Consider the following 22,430-nt stretch of genomic DNA (forward strand, 5'->3'; position numbering starts at 1 on the left):
ATGACAGTATTTAATTTTTGGAGGCATACTTATCATAATAATGGTTATCACCTAGCTCAAAAGGAAGTTGTGAAGATTCATTAATATTTATACCCATTAATGTTTTGGAAATAACAAGTGTTATGTTATTTTAATTTTTACACAACTAATTAAAGCAGTATTGACGCTGTAATTGAACCATAAGCACTAAACCTGTTCATCCCACATGACAACCAGTGGAATAGGTTGTTATTGAAGGAATTGAAGGAAGTTGAAGAAACAGTAAGAAATAATGGCAAAAACAATAGTAATATATTGCTTTCTGTAAATAATGCTTTTTTACTTCATTTGCACTCTAAATACAAAGTCTGTGGTCTGACCTTGGTCTTTTTGAAGTGTCTTTGGTCCCATCACTCCTGTTAGAGATGTGGCAAGAGTCAGGGAGAATAGAAATACTGAACTCACCATATGAACTGCTCTAAAAAATAATAGTTGTGTCTGTTCTAATTACAACAAAGATTAATTCTTTGCAGCCTTCAGCATTATAAAAAAGCATTTCTTTAACTGCAAAATAGGTAACAGCATCTGTCGAAAAATGTGAGCTGCAAAAAGTCTCTAAGCCCTAGCTTTGTTCAGATACCTTTGCAGTTTGGTTCATCTGAATCAGCCAGGATATCCGTGTGTAATTGCTCTTAACTAGCACAAACACAGTAATGGACTGGCAAATTGGAGATGAAGAGTAAATAGCTTTAAGAATAATCCTGGCCACTTTATTTCCTCTCTTGCATGATGACAACACTTATTCATAATAAAGGCAATTAAGTATTCCCTATTTAATGTCTCACTGTGTCACTCAAGAGAATCACTTTTCTTCTCATCTATTTCCTCTATTTCTTTTATTTCATTACACAAACTCCACTCATAACTCTGCCACAGAAAGCCACACAAGGGGTTTTCTTACTCACCTTTACTCTTACTCTACCACAACCCCTCACAGAAATGCTACTGGATTTAAGAGGTGTTTTGTCACTTGGCTATTTCAGAAATCCCTTTTGGAGACCATGGAGAACCACAGAGGTGATTCCAGCCCACAGACATCCCTGTCTCCCTGGGAGGCTTGCAGGGAGCATGGAGCTTGCCCAGCTTGCCATGTGCTGGGCAAGAGTGGCTTTGGCCTGACACCACCAGAGACAGCCTTGACCCTCTGCACCCTTTCTGCTGAGATGCCTCAGCCAATCCCCATTTGTCCGTGTGTTTCGGGGCGACTAAACCCTATATCAGAGCCCCATGCACTTGTTTTGGTGAAGGATGATTTGAAATCAAAGCTTCTCTACAGATGTATTTATTCCCCAATGCTTCCCCAAACTTCACCCTGTTGTTTCAGCCTCAGGTTGCACCTTGCTTCAGTGTAAAGAAATAAAAAACACACAACGGAAAAACTGCAGGAGTATTTGAAGGCAAAGAAGCCTGGTGCCTTCCCCGTGACCTTTCCAGAAAAAGAACAAATCTTCTGTGTTCAAGGTTAGAAAAGCTCCCTATTAGCACAAGGCTTACCCAGAATATTGCTGCCTGAAAGATTAAACTTCTGTAAATATAAGCACTGCAAAAAAGCATTTACAAGGAAACCTGACAGCCCGACTAGCCACAGTGTGCCCACGCCAGTCTCACAGCTGCCTGCCAAGCCTCCTGGGAGAAATATATTTTAAGGAACATGCTTTAATTCATTATCCTTTAAGATGATGAAGGGATACAGCAGGAAAACACATATTAGTTGCCTCAGTGGGTTTGCAAAATAGGTGTCTGCCAGTTCAGTGCTGTGTTATTCCAATGTGGGTGTCAGTGCTGTTACCCAGACCAACACTGAGCAGAGATGCTTCTGTGCAAATAAACAGAAGAACTATAGGAGGAACTATTATTGGCAGGAAATGACTTCGCAGCACTTTTCTTTAAAATATTCCACTTCAGTGGAGTGACACACTATGCTCTTGCATTTTGATGTTTATTCCTAGCTAGTATTAAAAATGGAGATTGAATCCATTCATGTCAGAATTAAGATAAATGATAATTCATATTATGCATATTAAGATATTATACACATATGTAAATACAGCACAACTTGTACTGTGTACAAAAATGATGAAAACATTTATATCCACAATTAAAAAGCAGCACATCACACTTACAAATGGAAAAAGAAAAAAGAAACACTTTCTGACACCTATAAAATAAGTACACAAAAATTACAAGACATTCCCTTTTTGAAATTGTAGAATTAATCTTTAAAGACATGTCCTTTGCCAATACATCTCCTGAAATTTCCTTTTGACTTTGAAACAAGGACAACTGCCCACAGCTTTACTAATCAATTTCTTGTGTTGCAGAAAACAGCATAATTTGAATTTTGTCCAAGAATACAGTTTGAAATACAGAAAATGTGAAAAGCTAACTAGGATGCAATTATTTGTAGCCACAGTCTGCATACCAAGTGAGAAGAAAGCTGAAGAAGTAATTTAACAGTTATTGCTACTTTAATACTCAAAGAGCCACCCATCATGGCTTAAGAATGCAATAATCAAGAATGAATCTAACTACCTTTTTATTAGTATGCTTCATCTTAAAAAAAAACCAACAAAAAACCAAAAGAAGTCAAACCAACAAACTTTGTTTTCTCCATAAACATGGGTCTTAGAGGAAAAAAAGGGGGTTTTGTTTTGTTTTATTTTGCTTCAGAAGGCTATTTCAGGAACTCTTGCTATATATGAATATCTGAACAATTTGCAATGTTCTCTTACACTGAGTCAGATATGTCACACTCTGAAGTCTTCCCAAAGGTCATTTTTCTCCTTTCCACCTTGGGTTTTTCTCTCTGGAAGAAGATGTGGTGTGAGGAAAGGGGCACATGGCTGTGTGCTGCTCTGTCTTCTCCAGCCAGGCATCTCAAGGACCACAAACAGATTTGCCTGTACCTCAAACTCACAGATCTGCAAGCATTGACTAGCAGAGAGGAGGATGCAGGGGAAACACATCCAGTCCATCCCTTTCCATTGCCATCCCCATCCCCCTCCTTCCACATTGCCTACATCAAGCACTCCTCTACAGGCTGGGGACAAAGCCACAAAAGCCCCTGTAACTTTGCTTCTTGCAGATTTTCTGAGTGGGCAGCCCTTTCAGTGGATAAAGGTTGAGAATAAAAAGCGAATTCATTGTTACCCTTTTTTAGACATGATTTTTTTTTTGTAATCTTATTATATTTTTTGTCATTATAGACCTTTTCCTGTCATTCTCAGAGGAACTGAGGAAGCCCTTTCTCCTCAGGGCTCTTCCTACTTGCACAGTGCATCTGAGCAGTGTTGGCAAAGCCAAAGCCAAAGGCCAATTTCCACTAAAAGAACTGAATTTTACAAAACATCTCTGGCTCACAAAGCGAGGGGCTTTTAGGGAAAGGCTCTGCTTGCTCAGTGGCCCTTAGACTGTCTTCCCCATGTTTAGAATTAACACTTCAACATCCATCTCTGTCTAGATCTCTGATAAGCTTCAGGTAAGTGAAGTCACATGGGCTGTAATTTCCCAGGAAAAATCATTATGAATTATTCCTAAAGTTTCTGATACAGTTTTATTTTTAACATTTTCTAACACCAGGCATGGTTCCCCTGGCTATTATAGTACTGAGTCAGGAATAACTCCAAAGATGATAGCAGAGAATTCAGATGAGCAACAGAGCCACAACATCTACTACCTAAAGGATTGACAAATTTCCTTTGGTTAGCAGCTGACATTTTATTTATATTATGGAAAAAGAATTACAGTTTCTAGTGAATTAGTTATTTTCATTTTGAGGAATTGGTGCAATTCTAGATTATGAAAATGAAATGTATAGGGTTTATAGTTCACCCAAGTACTACAGCATAGCTATCATTCAAATATTTCAGGCCTTATACCAGCAAAATTGAAAAAGAATATAAATATTATTCATGCAGAAGAATTTCTTCTCCCATGTTTGATTCTTTGGTCATCATTTAAAAATGACTCATTACACTTTTCACTTTTGAAGTTTGGTAGAAAATTCACTGTAATCTAGAACTTAGTAGCAACCTAATGGTGATTTTTTAAGAGTGATTTATACCTAAACCTCTGAAGAAAAGGATTTATAATGAAAGTGATAGCTCAACCCTAACTGCAGCACTGGGAATGGTGACACCATAATTAATGTATTATTTCAGTTGTGGGAGACACTGACAGTAGCTTTTTTATTCTGGGGAAGAAATTTATAGGGCAGCTGAAAAAGGCACCGTGGAAAAAAAAAATCACAGAAGAGGAATAGAAATACTTGTAGCAAAGACATGTCCTTACAATTCCCCTCCCAAAGAGTATAAAATCCTGGCAATGACAGTGTTTCCTCTACGGTCTAATTTATACCTTTCTCCTCTACTAGATGGCAGTGTGACATGCTCTCAGAATTGCTAAGTGAGGGGGTTTCTTACTTTGTTTCATAGGAAGCAATTAATTTGAAATATCATCTTACTGGCATAAAAGTGGAAAAAAAAAAAAGGTTTGCCACTGGCTGTGTATTTTGAAATCAAATCTGATTTACTTACTGGTTCAACATCAAAAGCAAAAAGTGCATATTCCCGGTCAGGTGATACTTCATATCGGATGGCCTTTAGGGAGACCTGGAAAATAAATAAAACATTGAAATAAATGTTTTTGTTTTCAAGCTAATGACACCTAGAATTAATTGTTATGACCATGTCTCTAAAAATAAAAAATACTGCCAGATTAAGTGTTTTGGAAAATAAAATATCATTTCTTTTTTCAAACATCAGAAATGTTATGTGGGCACCTATAAGAGAAAGACTAAATGCATTGTGACTCAGAGCACGCAGTTATCTCAAAAAATCAGAATTTTCTCTTACTGCAAAGTGGCTGGTGAGGTGGCAGCTGTAGGCAGTAGTTAGAAGAAAACTCTGATAAATGGAAATTTATTAATTCCCTTTTGTTCTGTATCCACTGTCCGGTGCAGGCGATGACAAACAGTAAACAGCTTCTGGAGCAAACTAGTATTAGAGACACCACTACCTCTCCCAATTAGGACAACACTGAGGAAAATTATTCCATTTTCCCCAGTTAAAAGTCTTTGGGATGCTGTGGTGATAAGGCTTTCCAGGTGCACCCTGACCAGGGTTCTGCTAAAAGCAGCACCGTAAGTATTGCTAACAAGAAGAGGTGCCAAAATATCTCAGACTTGTCAGGAGTCACCTTTTTCCTTCTCCACTTTTCATTTGTATAGTGAAGCCATTTCTCCTTGCCACTGTGTTTCAATATAATACATTGCTGGCACAGATGGCACCAAGGTCAAAGAGAGGTGGCACTCACATGTCACTCATCCACTCACTGCCTTTTAAACCTCACCCTCTCACCTAACACAGTAGATGTAAGTCCTTGAGAGATTCCCATAGAGCAAAATGGAAAGGGGAGTTTGGGCTGCAGGGAAACGGGGAATTTGAGCTGCAGAGAAATGCAGAGCACCCTACTGGCAGAGTCCTCCCCAAGGCCAGTGATGCTGGATGTGGTGTGGGAGGAGCCCAGGGGATGGCCAAAGGTGGAGGGGACTGGTCATACTACCATAGAATGATTTGGGTTGAAAGGGACCTCTAAAGGTCATCTAGTCCAACTCTCTGCAGTAAGCAGGGACACCTTCCACTAGAACAGCCCTGCCCAACCTGATACTGAATGTTTTCAGGGATGGGAAATCCATCATCTCTCTGAGCAATCTAGCGGGCTGATGGCCCAGCATAGATCAGGATGGGGGACGTACAGGGCAGTGTGAGAGCCAGCAGTGTCAGCATGAAGGGAGATTTTATATATTCTCCATGTTATACTAATAACATGTTATACTAATAATATGGAAAAAAGAAAACAAGCCAATGTAGCAAAAGTTTTCTGACCCAGGGCTGTGAAGAAAGAGTAAAAAGACAACATGGTTTGGTGAGGTGTAACAGCAGCTCTTGCACTGGGACTTCCTGGATTAATGTGGAGGTGATTTGAGAGGGCAGAGGAACAAGGGTAGAACAGGCAGTAGGGAAGCAATGGCATGAAGATGTATGATTATCTTATAGCACTGTGTTTTTCTCACAAAAATAAAAAATAATAAAAAAAAACAAACAAAAACCAACAAACAAACAAAAACCCCCCCAAAAAACCCCAGTGGAATAAATGGAGGCAAAATAGAAGCAGTTTGACTTCAACAGACCTTGACATTAAAGGAAGCCAGCTCATGCCTTCACCCTTAGCAGAATTGTAAAGAAAGGTAAAAGAGGATTGCTTATGTGATGTAGCAAAGGTTGAAGGTTAAATGCAGCATTTGAAGTTTAAGGTTGGGTCCTGCAATAATAACTCAGTGACAAATTCTTTGTCTCATTAAAAATATTTAATACAATTAATGTACTAACTTCTGCCACAATGCTGGCTTCATCTGCTACAGAAAACAATGCTACAAACCACTTTTATCACTATAAGTAGTACGCTACCACTTACTAATATCTTTTAAGAATAATTTCTTAGGGTTTCTCTCATATGCAACTCTACTTCCACTCCTCAACACTAGTCATAAACAACACTGAAATTACATTTCAACCATTAGGCAAGAAAAATCAGCAAATATACAAACTAAAGGACAAGTATTTGCATGGAGGAATGAAAGAATGACAACAACCGACAGAAAATTATATCAATTGTCTTCTATATTAAACATGCAAAGATGAGAATTATGCATCTTTCAATTATATATGATATGCAAGACTAGCTTCAAATATCTATATGATACTTTCCAGCAGTATGAGAGAAACTGAGCTTGCAGAATAATAATAAAAGCTGGAGTTCATTCTCACATTATCCATCACTGCATAGCCCATAGTATTAACAGTGTATTGCTTCTCCTTGACAACACAAGAAGTTGATACCCAAGTCATTTTCTGCTTTACTGATCCAGCTGCAAGAGGACCATGAAATTCAGCTACTCATTACAGAAAATACTTACAATTTTTTTGTTTTCTATTAATATTGTTGAATTGTTAGTTTCGACATTCCTCAGAATCACTGTGCCATTCTGGTTTCTATAAATGAATTCAGTATCTGTAAGGAGGAAAACAAAAGAACATTAAGGAAATCTGAAATTGTTTGTTTGTGTGGAACCTAATTATGGACTTGAACCGAAAGTACTGCTGGGAACTTCCTTCTGAAGAACACAGATTATTTTTTAAAATAGCCATTGATAAAAGTGGCTTTCAGGACACTCATCATGGACAGGGTTTCAGGACAGTCACAGTGTTTGTCACGTGTTTATTATGCCACATTTTCTTGTAGCTGGATGCAATGTTTTGAATGTACATACACTGCTTGTTACATTGCTAGTGTAGAAAAGACAAAGTCAAAAAGCATTCCTTAGGCTCAAAGGTTTCCAAGATCCACAGTCTCTGTAGGAATTTAATAAACTTAAGAAGAAAAGGCAAATCACCCTCTACAAAGCAGATTCTGGAACCTAATATTGTGCAGACGTTCCAACTCTGACATTTGTTTTGCAAACTTTTACCGGAGGAGATGCATGTAAAGAAATCACCATTTTCACATGAAAAAAAGACAAATCAGCTCATCTCTGTTGCACTTTGGGACTACTCCAGCTCTCAGGACATCTGGACAAGGACAAGAATCCCTCTGGTAGCTGCTGCACAGTGGGAGGGCAGTGTCCAGCTCTCAAAGCTCACAACATATTTGACAGAAGGGCTGGGATAGACATATGAAAGGAACTCCAAATGAGGGTTAGGTAGCAGGTCAAAGGTTCAGGATGAAAAACATTATAATAATAAAGGGATGTCCTAAACTGAAGCTCAAGTTTGATCAGTGCTTACATGCACTGCCCCACAGATAAAACATAAGTTCCAAGCGCACTGCCATTAAAAGAGTCAGCAGCTTTTCTGGGCACAGGACTGGGGTTATGCCTTTTTTGCAACCTGGCTAGATTGAGACTGAGAACTGATGGATCCTACTAAACTTCTGCTTCCAGTTTCAGTTAGGGAAACAATTCCTCATTGCCTACCCTCACTGTGGCTACCCCAGAGATGAGTCAAAGAGGAGTTTAAATCCTCCAGGACTTGTACAAGCACAGATCCATCTCAATGTAACCTCAGAGGTGTGCACTGCCCAGCTTGGGGTAACCTGCTAAAGACAACACCGGGTCTGGAGACTTTCAAAACTTTGGTGTACAGACCCAGCACACTTCTTATTCAGCTTTCAGTCTTTTGTTTCCAAGCTGGTGATGACAATCCTCATCACAGTCATTACGTTATGAAATGCTCTGAAAGTGCAGACAAAAAGCTTCTACGCTCTACTTATTGCTATCAATAAAAAATCTCCTCCTCCATATCACAGATTTACATGTAAGTTGAAGAAGAAAAAAAACTGTTCTGAGTTTGTGATAAATCACAACCCGTGAGGCCAAATGGTTGCTGCAATACTGATTATTCTCTCCAAACCACAAAGTTTTAAAGACTTTATGATTCTCAGCATCCAAATCAGAGCAACCTCTCTTCAGACTCATAGGTAAAGTTCTCAAAGCATCTCTTTTTTTAAAATTATGGAACAAATTTTATCAGCACCTTTGTCCCTGAATAAAAATGATGGATCTGAAATAGATTAAGGCTTGCATTTGTCTTTAAAATATTCCTTCATACAATTTATGACTGAATGAACTAAGATTCTTAAACCTGGGAACGAACTGATTGAACAGAACTGTGACAGAAGTCAAAAAAGTCACAAGCAGTATGGAGAAGATAAATAATGCATGCTCATTCCCTGCCTTTTCCAAAATAAATACTGGGAAGCACTAGATGACACCAGTCAGTGTCAGGTTCAACACAAATAAAAGGGATTATTTCTTCATGCTGAAGGCAAACAAGCTGTAGAAGTCACAGCCACAGAGTAGAGAGGGTGCCAAGGCTGCAGGTGGATCCAAACAAGAATTACAAAAATGGAAGAAAAATCCATCAAAGATTATGGGTCTTGAAGGGAAATGCTTTTCAGGAAGCCCTTGAACCTGCCATTGTGAAGGACTAGAAGAATATCCTGAATCATCATCTTGAGAAATTCACCTGCTTTTTAGAATCTTCCCTAAACATTCGCCCTTGTCCTGGACAATATACCAGAGGAGACAACCTCTGGGGTCTGATCCAGCACTAACTTATTTACTACTCTAACTTCCAGTTCCTGAAGAAATGTCTTTTTGCCAACAATTTAGGAAGTAACACGAGAAAAAGTATTATTGCTTCCTACACAACTTGTCTTTATATCTTGAGGCCCTGAAGGCTGAGGAATCATTTTTTATGAGGAAAGTATACAGTCCAAATTACTATTTTCAAGTATTCCAGAAATAACAAGAAAAACTGAACTTGAGAGACAGAGTATTACCTAATTATCAGACATTTCGGAAGGGATTACTGCTTTAATAATCACCCTATGTCAACAACACAGAATGTTTTCCAATTACACACTACATGCTAGGCAGAAAAAGCATTTGGATAATTGTAAGCCTCTCAGGATATTGCCTAATTACAGGGAAAAAAAAGCAATGAAACTCATCTCAAAGTTCAGTACACAGGTAAAGTAGCTTATTAATCTAATGAGTCTGTGGACCTGTTTTTTGAACATCACAGGAACTGAAGGAAGTTACATTACTGCTCATAATGGCATTGCTACAAAATTTTATTGTTCCCTATGCTCCAAAAAAACATAATGTTTTAATAAACTGTGAAACTTGAAGAAGATTACATAAAAGTTGCTCCATGGTTGGAAGCAGGAGACAACACACTTTCCCTTTATTTGTTAAAGTGTAACAAGTTTAAAATCAGGTGCTAATCTGCTGCATGCATATCTAGAATGTATAAGGAAGAATAAATGAAGCAGTGCTGATTTGTTAGGGCTGTAAATCTTGCTATTATATTCAATACAAGCCATCAACACAGCATCTGAATTAATGAACAGAAAATTGGTCTGCTTAAGAGAAGAACAAATTGATCTGCATTATATTCCAAGCAAAACACTGTGAGGTTTAGCTGGTCTTAGTCCTCAAAAGAATCAATGAATAATATTCCTGGACTTCTGTTTTGAAATGTGTGATTTGTTCCAGTGCAAAAGCATTTATTTAAATGGGACATACCTCAATCAAAGACAGAAAGCAGCAGCTTCTGTCTGTAATGAATTCTGTCCAGTGAGCTGATGAGAATTTGCAGCCTGATTTATAGTTGTCACCACAGCTGATAAAGGTCATCACTGCATCTCATTTTTTATATCTGCCTTTCGTTGGGGCTGGTGTTCAGTATAAATGATGCTGAAAATTATAACTTTCAGGCATAAAAGCATTTATTCCATTTCTTCAATCTTTCTTGGATTTCTTCCATCTCTTTTTTACCCAGAGGTTGTGGATGCCCCATCCCTGGAGGTGTTTGAGGCCAGACTGGATGGAGCTCTGAGCAACTTGGTCTAGTGAAAGGAGTCCTTGCCCATGGGGTTGGAACTAGGTGATCTTTAAGGTCCCTTCCAACCCAAACCATTCTATGATTCTTTGATTCAATAGCAAAGTTCACTTCACTAACTCCTCACCCCACTTTCAACTTCCAGGAAATTGTCTGGTTGGTAGAATGTATTTAGTGTCTGTGAGTATAGACACAAATATGTAGCCACACTTACAAAAGTGACTGATTACAACAAACAGTGATTACTAGAAATAATGGAGCAGCCTTGGGGCTGTACAGAGTCAGTGTAGAGGAATGGGGGATCCTCAGAAGAAACTTCTGAAAACCTGCTAAGCAGAAAGGGTGAAATCAGAAAACCCAAGACCAATGACATATTTGCAGTGCCAGATCTTCTCTGTTTCTTTGTACAGAGAAGATTCTTTCTTAAATTCAGTCAGGAAATATGCACTCAGAGAAAACAGACCTAGCGAGAGGGAGCTCGTGTCCCTTGCCGTCACTGAGCCCTTGCCAGGAACAGCACACACCTGGGTTTACTTAGCCTGGCAGCTCTGCCTGCTGGCCTCCTTTTTAGGATGAAAAAGAAGATAAAAATAAGGGATTTTTCTTAAGAAAATAATGCATTATGCACTGTAGTCCCAACGCAGGTTTTGCATTTTCAGGCATGCTAGCTGGCCAACTCTTTCCAAAGTTTTTCCATTGGAAAAGGCATGGGGTCTCTGGAAATTTGCCCACTGGTGCTGTTGTGATGCTGAACCTGGAACTGGCAGTTGAAACTGAGGAGAAAGATCACGAGGCTGTCACTTGGTATCATTCGTGGATCCCAAGTCATCAATTCAATCTTCAGAGGCAGCCTCAACAGCCAGTAATAAAATGCTGGACAACATAAAGAGAGCAAGATAACAGCATGGACCATTTGCCATGATATAAAAGAGGAGACTACAAAAATTCATGGACAGTTGATAAACTGACGTACTAGAGAGAATGCCCCACCCCTAGAAGTGTTCAAGGCCAGGCTGGACGGGGCTTGGAGCAACAGGGTTTAGTGGGAAGTGTCCCTTCCCATGGCAGGAGGTTTGGAATGAGATGATCTTTAAGGTCCCTCCCAATCCAAACCATTCTATGATCTATGAAACAGGCAGGATATATCATCTATCATCCCTAAAATAGGGCTGCCTCACTATGGACCACTGAAAAGGGCCAGGCTTGAGTACAAAATAGCATAAGTTATTGCTGTGGTGAGAGACCCAGCATTGGGATAGAGGAGCACTTACCTGAACCAACCATGTTCTTCATTGCTATGTGTCAGACCAGAATAAACAGCTCGTCACAGACAAGAAGGTTTAGGACAACTTTACTTCTAGAAGGAGTAAGTTTGAGCACTGGCAGGGCAAAGAAGTTGAGGGAATTACATCCATTGACAGGAACACAGATTTGCAATATCATCAGTGCTCACAAATTTAATGTTGACAAGGTAGTGTTAGGTCAAAGGTTGGAATTGATGATCTCAGAGGTCTTTTCCAACCTAGTTGATTCTGTGACAGGAAGACTGCAATTTTAGTAGGACAGATGTTTCTTCAGATAGAATTGGTATTTTCAGACTGGCAACACTATGTACTACAGTTGTATTCATCTGGAAAAATGCATGAGGATGAGGCAGTGGAATTAAAAAAAATATTATGCTTGTTTAGCATTTCAGCAAGTTTTCTGAAGGGCCAGGTGAGTCCTGGCACAGTGGATGGAGACCAGAAGTGGGGAAAACAGTGGTTGTGTCCCTTTAGGTGGACTTGGGCATGTCACAGCTCTCAACCCAGCACACACACACACCAGAGCCAAAGAGAAGGGTCTAGGTGGAGAAGGTAAACTCAGACTATCCACAGACAATCTGCAGTACACAGGAAAAACCCACTGGCTTGTAGTGACTACCCACATTTGCAGGATTGGGGGAGGCTGACACTTCCCATTGCAACAGAGTGTGTCTCTGTGGGAACAGCATCACGACTGAAGCAGGCACCCAGGCTGGCTGTGGCTCAGCAGCAGGGAGTGTTCATCACTGTGACTATCAGCATTTGCATCCACAAACCAGCCCACGTGCAGCAAAGCCCAACGTGAGAGAGCAGCCCATCAGCACCAGCATCCCCACAGCTCACGTGAGCATCTCCCAGAGAAAGTAAACTGAGGAGACTCAGGGTTTCCTGTAAAAAAGTGGCTTTCTGAGTGGCACACAGGGTGGAAATAGGACAAGCTGGGGTTAACAGGTTGCTGTGTGTGGTACCAAAACCTTAAAAAAACCCTCTAATACTGCCAGATGCAGCAGAAGCTTGGCCTTATCTTCAGAGGCTGGTTTTGAGAGAGAGAAAGCTTGGACATAATGGAAGCAGAGAGGTAAACAACAGAACAGGGTAAATTCACAGAGGAAAGAGAAACTTTCGGAAAAACAATGCAGCAAACATTAACAAGGACCACCAAACAGGAGGAATAAGGTGCAGCATGATATGAACAGGGAGGAGGATGAACACATACAGGCTTACGGAAATACTTATTTTACTTTGCTTTCATGAAAGGGGAAATTGCATTTTATTTACTCGGTCTGCAGGATTATCGACTCACTTAGGACAGTGTCTGCCTAACTGGGGTCATGTAGAAGAGTGGACTTCGAGGACCTGCAGTCCCTGGGGCAGGTAGGGTTTACTCCTCAGAAGAGCACTAAGAATAGACATTGAACAAATGCTAGGACTGTGCATGCTTGCTATCTGCTACAAAACTTCACCACATAGATCAGAATGCAAAATAAAAGCACAATCAGTCCCCGATGGAAACCTATTCAGGTGTCCAGACAGATGCAATCACAAACTCAGGTGGAAATAAGACTGTTGTGATGATGCATTTAATGCCATGATCTGTTGTTCTTTCAAGACATGATGCAGTGCATCTATTTCATATTTATAAGATGTACCCACAAACAAGTGACTCTGAAATTCCCTCCCCAAGGCAGAAGCAAAGATTTTTTTGATATGGAACTGCTTCCCAAAGAGAAAATGCAGGGAAGGCTTCCGATCCTCTCTTCCCTCGTGCTACAGTAAGCTGGGATAACAGAGAAAGTGGGAGGCAAGTATCATGAATGGTGAAAAGCAACAAAACCCATTTCCATACTCATAGCTTTATCCCACTCTCAGTGAGAGCTGGTCCTTAGGGATGATCCCTGTAGACCTTGGCACTTGTAACTCATCCCAGTTCCCTTCCACCACCCTGCCTTTTGTCTTAACCCACCTGCACCCACCAGCAACTCCATTTCCTCCTGCCTTGCTACTCTGGCAGAAATAAGTAAGAATTTATTAGACTTTGTGATGCTGACACAAGGAGCAGCAGGGAAGAGAGAACAGCTTGCCTTTAACAACATTGCTACAACCTTTAATTCCATTCCAACCTGAAATCCCATTTTTAGCTTTTTGGCATTATGGGTCATTATCTTTTTATTGTTCCCAGGATTTTTTTTTTTTACATGTGAGGCTGAAAGAAAGACTTCTTTAAATAGGTGATTTACCATAATTTTGCTAAATGCTGTATAACACATTGCACTGGTATATTAAGTAAGTGGAACTTGATAGAATGTGCTTTTTTATGCACGAAGTTGTTTTAATTGCTCATCATCTCAATGCAGTTGCACTTGGTGCACCAATAGAGTGTTTTTACAGTAGTACTAGTAAAATAAAATACAATTATAGCTCAGGAAAATTGCCATATCAACATGCATCTTCTAGCAGGCTCGTAAATTAACTTGTCAAAAGCTCAAAGAAGACTAAGTCTTCAGAAAATCTAAAACTGTAAAAATCAGTAATGCCAGACTGTTTCTCTTTTTTAGCTAATCCCAAATCTTTCAAGATTCAAATAAAAAAAAGAAAAGCTTATTCCATATAATTGAGAGAAGGCTCAGCACCAAGCCTGAAATCTGGGCAGAGCGCACCTTTGAAATTTCAGTCCCAAATTTGAAACCAGGTATAATTCTGCTGCTGCCTCATTTATGAGACAGAACTTCCCTTCAAAGAGCCCCAGTCTGGAAACTCTGCAGGCTCAGATACCGTCTCAGTGGCACAGGCTTGAAAATCTGAAATCCATGTGAGAAACCGAGAACTTGTTTCAACTTCAAATAACTCCTTTCCCTGCTTCTGTCTGCTTTTATAACACATGGAGGGGGGGAAAGAAATACAATTAGGAAAAAAAAAAAAAAAAAGAGAAATTCTCTGATCTAAATCCATTTTTATTCCATCCAGGGCAAACCACCTTGATTACAGAAACTACTGCAAAATCCTAACAACGACAACAGTAAAACCCCACACCTTGTTGCTTGCTGCCCTCAGTTTCTCCCTGAAAGGATTGAGAACAGCAGGGGTGCTTTGCAGCACACTGAGTTGACTTTGGTGTATTCCAGAGCTGAGAAATCTTCTTCAAAAATTCTCTGCCATCTTCTTCTCCTGTTCAGCTGGGCTCATGCTATGTGCTTTTCAAATCCTAAATGCTATAGCAGGAATAGTGCAGATGACCCCTGGGTTACAGGACAGCTGGAGATAGCAGATTACACTCAGCCCTTTGATTCCCTGCCAGAAACATCTCACATTCAACACAGGCCAAAAGCAATTTGACCCCAAACAACTAATTTCCCAGAAAATGGTTCCTGATGCCTCTATCCATACCCCATCTAATTTTCATGATCTCATCATGCAACTGAAGAGAAAAACAAAGTGCAGACAACAGGTAGCATGAACCAGCTTATCCCAACTCCACAATGTGACCAACGTGGGTGTGCAGCCCCAAACACAGAGTGGCACAGATTTTACCAGGAATATAAAACTTCCAGGGCTTTTGCCACTGTAGTTGCTATCTCAGATGAGAGCCCAAGCTATCATTCCTGCTTGGTCATACATACCTTGCCTGCTTCATGCAGGAACACTTGCTCCAAACACTCCCTGGTTGTCACACAGAGCAGTGAAGCATCAGTCAGTGACACCCACCCCTCGCCCCTCCTTTCTCTGCCAAATGCACCAGGTCTTGTCTGCCTCATTTAGTTTGGCTTCACACAGAGGAGTGCATAACCCAAAGCATTACACCTAAACATAATAATCCATTTGACACTGAGAATAAAAGGAATCCATGGATAAATTTTCATTAAAATGTGACCCCACAGCTGGCTTTCTTATTTCCTCTGTGCATTCCCTTTCCTGGTTCTCTTTGCCCCTAAACAAATTACACTTGTTAGTGGTCATGATGAAGAGAAAGAAGATATAGAATGCTTTTTATTTTCCTTCTCATTATTATTATCGTGGGCAGAGTACTTAAATTTCAGTACAGACTGAATGAGATCATTGTACATTAACGAGCAGATATGCTGTGTATACAGCTTCAGGTAAAGTTTTAATTACCTTTGCAGGCAATATTTCACAATCCCTTTTGTTACCCTGTCATTTCAGACGTGGTATGACTGTGCTGAAGCCTAATTGTGTGAGGAGTCTGTTGGAGCCATGGGCATCACCCTGACTTCAGGCTTTTGAAAATCAAGGCAGATAAACATGAAATCCAATACCTACACATTTTGGTTACCAGTGTGTGATTACTGGTTTTGGACTGGTCACAGGAGGGCACCATATTACAAAGCCACTGGAAACACTTTCAACGCTTGCAAAGAACTCTTAATAAATAATTGGAGACTATGCTTGGCAGGGGACTGGCAAGGAATAGCTCCTGGAGGAGAACAGTCTTCCTGCACCTAACTGCAAGGGAGCCATTAATGGAGAAACATTTTGCAACTATACATACAATCTTGTAATTTTTAATCCAGCTGATGAGGGAATGAAAAAATAGTGTCAGCTAAGTAGGGTGGTGAGGCAATGGAACAGGTTACCCAGAGAAGCTGTGGATGCCCCATCCCTGGAAGGGTTCAAGGCCAGGCTGGATGGAGCTCTGAGCAACTAGGTTTAGTGGACTATCTTCCTGTCCATAGCAGAGGGGATGGAACTAGATGATCTTTCAGGTCCCATCCAACCCAAATCATCCTATGATAAGTGAGTAGCTTTCCCTTAACATCTCACATCAGTTAGGTTTGCTTGCAGTGACTCAGCCAGCTCCTACAAGGAGTCCCATACCAAATGCCAAAAATAATTCCTGAATTCCTTATTTTACTTCTTCTTGTTCCTATTCCTCTCTCCACTGTGGAACTGACATCATGGAACACTTACTGCCTTCTGTGATGTTGGTCTTGAATCAACAGTGGGTTTTTACTAAGAGGGCAAACATGCTGATGCTGGTGCAGAAGCAAAGCAGCTGATATGGACACTTGGTTTAAGGTTAAGAGCGATTACTCCTTTCTTCCAGTTCTCATCAACCTTTTGTCCAATAATATCTTCTCACTGAGTTAACAACTTTCAGCAGATGGCATTAAAACCAAAGAATGCCCTTATTCAATGAAAAGAACTTGACTTCCTCATATTTTTCTTTATTTATCCTTACATAATTTATTTATAACTCAGGGTAACTCTTTTTATCGTGCATTTTCATTCTTCTGTCATGGTCTTTATCCTTCTCTGGACCATGTCTATCCCCACTACAATCTATCTTTTTCGGATGGAACAACCCAAGCTCAATGTATGATCAAGGTGATAACGTCTCTCAAACTGGATAAAAACATGTTATTTTCAGTATTGTTCTCTCCTGAGTATAGTTCAATATTTTTTCCCCTAAAAAAGTTGATTGCAACAGAAAATTGATTACATGTTCTCAGTTTCCTGCCCCAGGAGAAGGATAGGAAATAAAAACTATGAAATTCTAATAATCTCTCTCCTGTTTTCATACTCATACTCTTCTGGCTTGATAGTTTAGTTAAATTAGCAATTCTGTGCCCGTTAGGAAAGAAAAAAAATCATGAATATTGTAATTATTGGTATATAGTCCTAAAACTATCTTTTCTTGTGGTGCAAGTTCTAAAATTATCTTCCTTTGTGAGGCATTAAAAATAAAAAATAAATAAAGAACATATTTTTATGTTAAAGGTTAATTTGCTTTAAGGTCATATCTTATGCATGCTGCCAAGTTTAGTATCAGCTAAATGCAAAAGGTAATAGCAAAGTCTCACAAATGCTGCCCCTGGAATTAACACCTGTGAGAAGGAAAATATGGAATACATGGAACAAATATATATATGTACACATATACTCTCAGGGATATTTTAACTAAGTGTTTTAAGGCATTTTTTATGTCACAGTTCACAGCCCGCAGTCCCCTGGGAAGGAGAATAAGGAAGGAAAAGATACCTCCAAATTATTAATAAGGGTCTTGTCTTATGCATGAGTATTCCAAGCAATTTGTCTTGTAAAATGAGTCAGTCCATCAACTGAAGCAACAACAAACAGGGAAAACAGCTTCACGTGGCCCAGCACGTGTGCATTGACCCCCCATGGGGCGATGGACCAGCTCAACCCTCGCTGGCTCCACTCTGTACTGATGCTTCCAGCTGGGAGAGCATCCAGAGCCAGCTGCAGGAGCAGGTTTGGGTATGGGCTCTTGTCCATCAGGAAACAGGAAAATTGACTGCTGAGCAGAGAATAAGTATTTATTAGGGTGATAACAAATTAAGGGTATCGGAAAATTTTCTGGACAATTTTCGGGCAGAGTTGGTGGATTTTAGAAGTTCGTCCAAGTCTTGGTGGTTCTTCTCAGACCGCCTGAAGGTCTGAGATTCAGATTTCCTACAGTACACGAATGGCAAGGCCAACACTTCCAAGCAGACCCTGGAATGGTTTACTCTGCGAAAATGAGCACATATATCATAACTGCAATGAGACCAAAGTCTATCTGAACTGCTGGATTCACCATCCATTGTACAGTTAATTTTTATTAGGTCCAGTGCATGCCAAAATAACAATCATTTATCCAATGGATCCAAACTTTTGCCCCTTTATAGGTAAAATGCTTCTGAGCTGAAACTTTTTTTAAATTTTCTCGGCTAAAGCATTGAAATTTCCCACTGTTCTCATACTAGACTTTGTTTACTTTTCTCCATTCATGTCATCCTGCCTTCCCTGAAAAGTTAAAATGCTTTGAAGATGATTATACAGATTTTGTGAATTACTATGAAACTTAAGCATTGGAAATCAGATATAAGACTTCAAGAGAACCTGACATTTTAAAAATATCTATTCTAATGAAAGTAAACATTGCCTTCTCTCCATTTACCCTCCAAATAAGTTTAACATTTGAAGGACCATTTAAAAATAACTGTGATAATATTTATGAGTACTAAAAATTTATTTATTACATTGCTTTTTTGAATCAAAGTAGAGTATTTCTGGGTGTCACCTGTGCCCAGAAGCTGGGACTTTAAGTCAAGTAACAAAATGAAGACTTGGCATCATACCCAGCTGTCAGTGTTGTGAAGGCAAACTCCCTGGTCAGCCATACACACACCTGGTTACATGTTCAGCTCTTTCTCTCCCTTACTCAAATACTCTAGGGAGTTGTTTCCCATACTCCTTTTCCTTGCAATTTGTTTTGCTTCTTTCATCTCTTCATACTTGTGTCTTACCTGGGGTTCTTTTCCTGCTAAGCATAAGACTAGAAGTGCTTTTTAAGAGGTGTTGTACTCTGATAATCAGGGAATGTTTCTCACCATGCAGGGCCATGGCTGTCTCGGGATCACTTACAGGATCATCTTATTTTCTATCACAGATTACTCCTTGTTACTGGCAATGGAAAGAGATGTCAGCAAAGTATTCAGCTTTAAAACTCGGGAGGATGTGTACAGACCCAGTGCTGGTTTCATACGAAGACGTCTTGCTGGGGACCAAGATCACCTGATTTTATGACATCATGATTACTCAGTGTGGCATGTGTGGCATGATTCGGTACAGGGACCTACAGATTTTATCTCTAAAACACCACAAAATCGTCTGGCTTTTCTTTAGGGTCAAACAGATGATACTATATTTATACACTTCAAGTGCCATGAAACTCGAATACCGTGAACATTTTTGAGAAGCCAACTGATATTTCTGGGCAATCCTTCTGTGTAGTTCCCATCCCATCTTCTCTAAATTAATACAGTAGAGATGGAAAACATTCATTCAAGCTACTGATCTAAGGCTGATCAGACAAATCAAGCTCCCAGGCATTCTTCCTCATGCAACAGGTCAGAGAAACTAGTTGATGAAAGACATGGTGGATACAAGAAGCTCTGGGGGACACTTGGCACATGTCTTGGAAGAGAAAAATATTTCGGGATACTAAACAGAAAATATAGAAGAGGATCTGATAATTACCTGACCTAAAAAGAGCATGAAGTTTGCTGCCCTCTTGCTCCTTGTGCACACACATCTTGCCTCTCATGGAAACAGGATTTGGGGCTGGGCAAACCTTTGGTCTCCTGTTCTTAACTGAATTTCCACTGATGTAAGGTTTTAAAGCATAATTATATTCCCTTGATCTCATAATTATCTCATTCCAAATTTCTTCTAATGAATTATATGTCTGGTACTATTTCTTGTAAGAAAAATAAAGTAATGCTTTTCATACATTCAACAGCTTTATACAGTCAGGAGATCCAAGCTCACAGGGGACTTTTTTTCTTAGATAAGTAAATCCTTGCCTGCTAAATTTCCAGTTAAAAAGATCTGATATAAATTTTAATCACCAGAAATACAGTATTTCCTGTCTTCAAATTATTTAATTATAGTATCTCAACATATATTTATTTAATGTTCATTAAAAGGAACAAGTAGAATACATACTGGTCTAATTAATCCTTGTTAAGCATTCCATGCTCAACAAGTGTCCAAGAGCAGTGGAGCAAGCTCAGGGAAAGCTATTGAGTCAGGAAAACGTGATTTGCACCAAGTAAAAATCTTCAGGCAGTGTGAAAAATGGAAAATTGACTTGATTAAAATAAAAAAAAATAAAAAAAGAAAGAAAAACTAAAAGTAAGTAAGTTTCCTCCTAGAGAATAGAGGGCACCTAAAGATGGACTGTGTGGAGACATAAACGTTTCTGGAAATCACTGCTGAAACTACCAGGAGTGTGTAGTAATTGGAATCAGTGGCTTAACAAGAGGCCCAAACACCCTGATGAGCTCTCCTTCCTCCATCACACATTTACAGTCCTCCTTTGAATGTGCTTTTTGCCCAGCATATCCTGAAATTATGCACCTCATTTCTTCCCTCTGTTTTTTCCTACGTGCTCTTCTCTTAGGAAAACCTTCAGCAAGTTCATGCAAACTCTCATTCTTGACCTTCTTTATCTATAGTTCAAAACCGAGTCTCCCACCTATCTGCTCAGATTTTCTTAGCACTGTAGGGTCTAAATGAAATAAATTTCTTACTCCCTCCCAAAGCAGCCCTCCTTATGGTGAAACATTGCCAGGCTCCTGGGGAAGGGAGAAGACCATCACCCTCTGTTGTGCCCAGCTTGCTCCATCACCCAAGTATGGCTTGGAGTATGGCTTTCCTTGTTTCTCTTCCTCCTCTTCCCTGTGTTATACTCTTCTGAAGAGGCAAAAGATAAAAAAAAAACTTTATTTTAGTAGAAATTCAACCAGCAGGGCTGCAATTATGACCATCCTTTTTAAAGGCTTATCACAAACAATTTTTGTCGCAGCAGTTCCGCTTACCTAGAGGTGTGGGAAGTGCTGGGAGCTCACCCTTACCTGCTTCACAGGTGTTAACTGGGGAAGTGCAGTGTCACACTGTACCTCTAGCTGTTCACCTAGATTTTTAACTAACACCCAGTGAGAGAACACCTAATCCCTCTCCCAGTTAAACCCCTGTAAAACCAGCACGTTTCCTTCGGCTCTGAGAGCCAGCACGGTTTTGGTTTCAAGCCACTCTGAACATGATGAAAGAAACCCGATCCTTTTTCCAACTGGATTCAAACTGTTCAGCACACAGGCATAACTGCCACGTGCAGTTCTTTCCTTCCAGCAGTAGAAACACCACTGCTGTGAGCCACATCTTTAAAGTCCCCCACAGATGCTACTGCTCCCTGCAGCAGCATGCTTCCTTCCAACTTCCATCCCTGCTGCTCTCCTTTTTTTTGTTAATCAAAAGGTTCCCCGCTGTGAAGTGGGTGCTGTTGCAGTATATCTGCCTGGCTGGCAGGTAAAAGGACTCAGCCCTGAATTTAGCAGGTTTGCACTCACCACCAGCAATACTGAGCCCAGAAACGCCACGGTGCACCTCAGAGCAACACAGAGTGTGGTGATGGGGAGAAGCAAAGAGGGCAGCTTCTATCTAATTCCCATTGATTTCTACCTCAAATCTACAAACAATTTTAACACACAGCGGAGCCCAAGTTGTTCTAGTTTTCATATGCCTCTTACAGCTTCAAATTATTCCCCAAAAAGGCTCCTTGCTGGCATACGTGGTCACATCAGGAGGCATTGCCTGGCTTCTGAGCTACTTTGAGAGAAAAACACTAATTTTAGTGGAGTTGAGATAGACATAGGAATGGGGAATCTGTCTTTGTTAATGGATATAAAAAGTCTAGGAAACCAGCCTGCTGGTCTGACATATGAGACAGGGACAGTCATGTTGCCTTTCAGAGGGAAGCCTTTTGTTCCTGCTTTGTTTTAAAAAAATTAGTGGGAACAGAATTAGGCAGATACGGGGAGCAGGTATTAGCAGAACCCAGGTAAGTAGAATTGAAGTCCAAGGAATTTTCCTGCCTCTTCTAACCATCTTTGCTTTGCTAATTGTTCCCTTTGATATTATCCTAGCAACTAAATGCATTTTTCAGCTCTTCATCTTAGGCCATTAAGCTGTTTCTCAGGTAGCACTGACTTCCAGAGTAATTTTCACTCTCTGCACAACTCCAGCCCCTTCTCCACCTGGAACACCTCCAAGATCCTCCCTGCTTGTCTGGGCTTCTCCCCTGAGTGACTGCAGCCTGTCCTCA

At 40.1% G+C, this 22,430-nt stretch overlaps 1 protein-coding gene across 5 annotated transcripts in view; it reads right to left on the reverse strand.

Moving 5' to 3' along the window:
• The window catches only part of DPP6 (dipeptidyl peptidase like 6), a 549,686-nt gene that overhangs the window by 133,740 nt on the left and 393,516 nt on the right, over window positions 1-22,430 (reverse strand). For all 5 annotated transcript variants that reach the window (XM_064638400.1, XM_064638386.1, XM_064638369.1 and 2 more), the window contains exons 4-5: window positions 7,016-7,110; window positions 4,575-4,649 (exon numbers count right to left, since the gene is read on the reverse strand). In XM_064638400.1, the coding sequence (XP_064494470.1) occupies window positions 4,575-4,649; window positions 7,016-7,110 (170 nt within the window). The remainder of the gene's footprint in view (window positions 1-4,574; window positions 4,650-7,015; window positions 7,111-22,430) is intronic.

This window comes from Pseudopipra pipra, chromosome 1 (genome assembly GCF_036250125.1).
Source record: "Pseudopipra pipra isolate bDixPip1 chromosome 1, bDixPip1.hap1, whole genome shotgun sequence".
Lineage (NCBI taxonomy): Eukaryota > Metazoa > Chordata > Aves > Passeriformes > Pipridae > Pseudopipra > Pseudopipra pipra.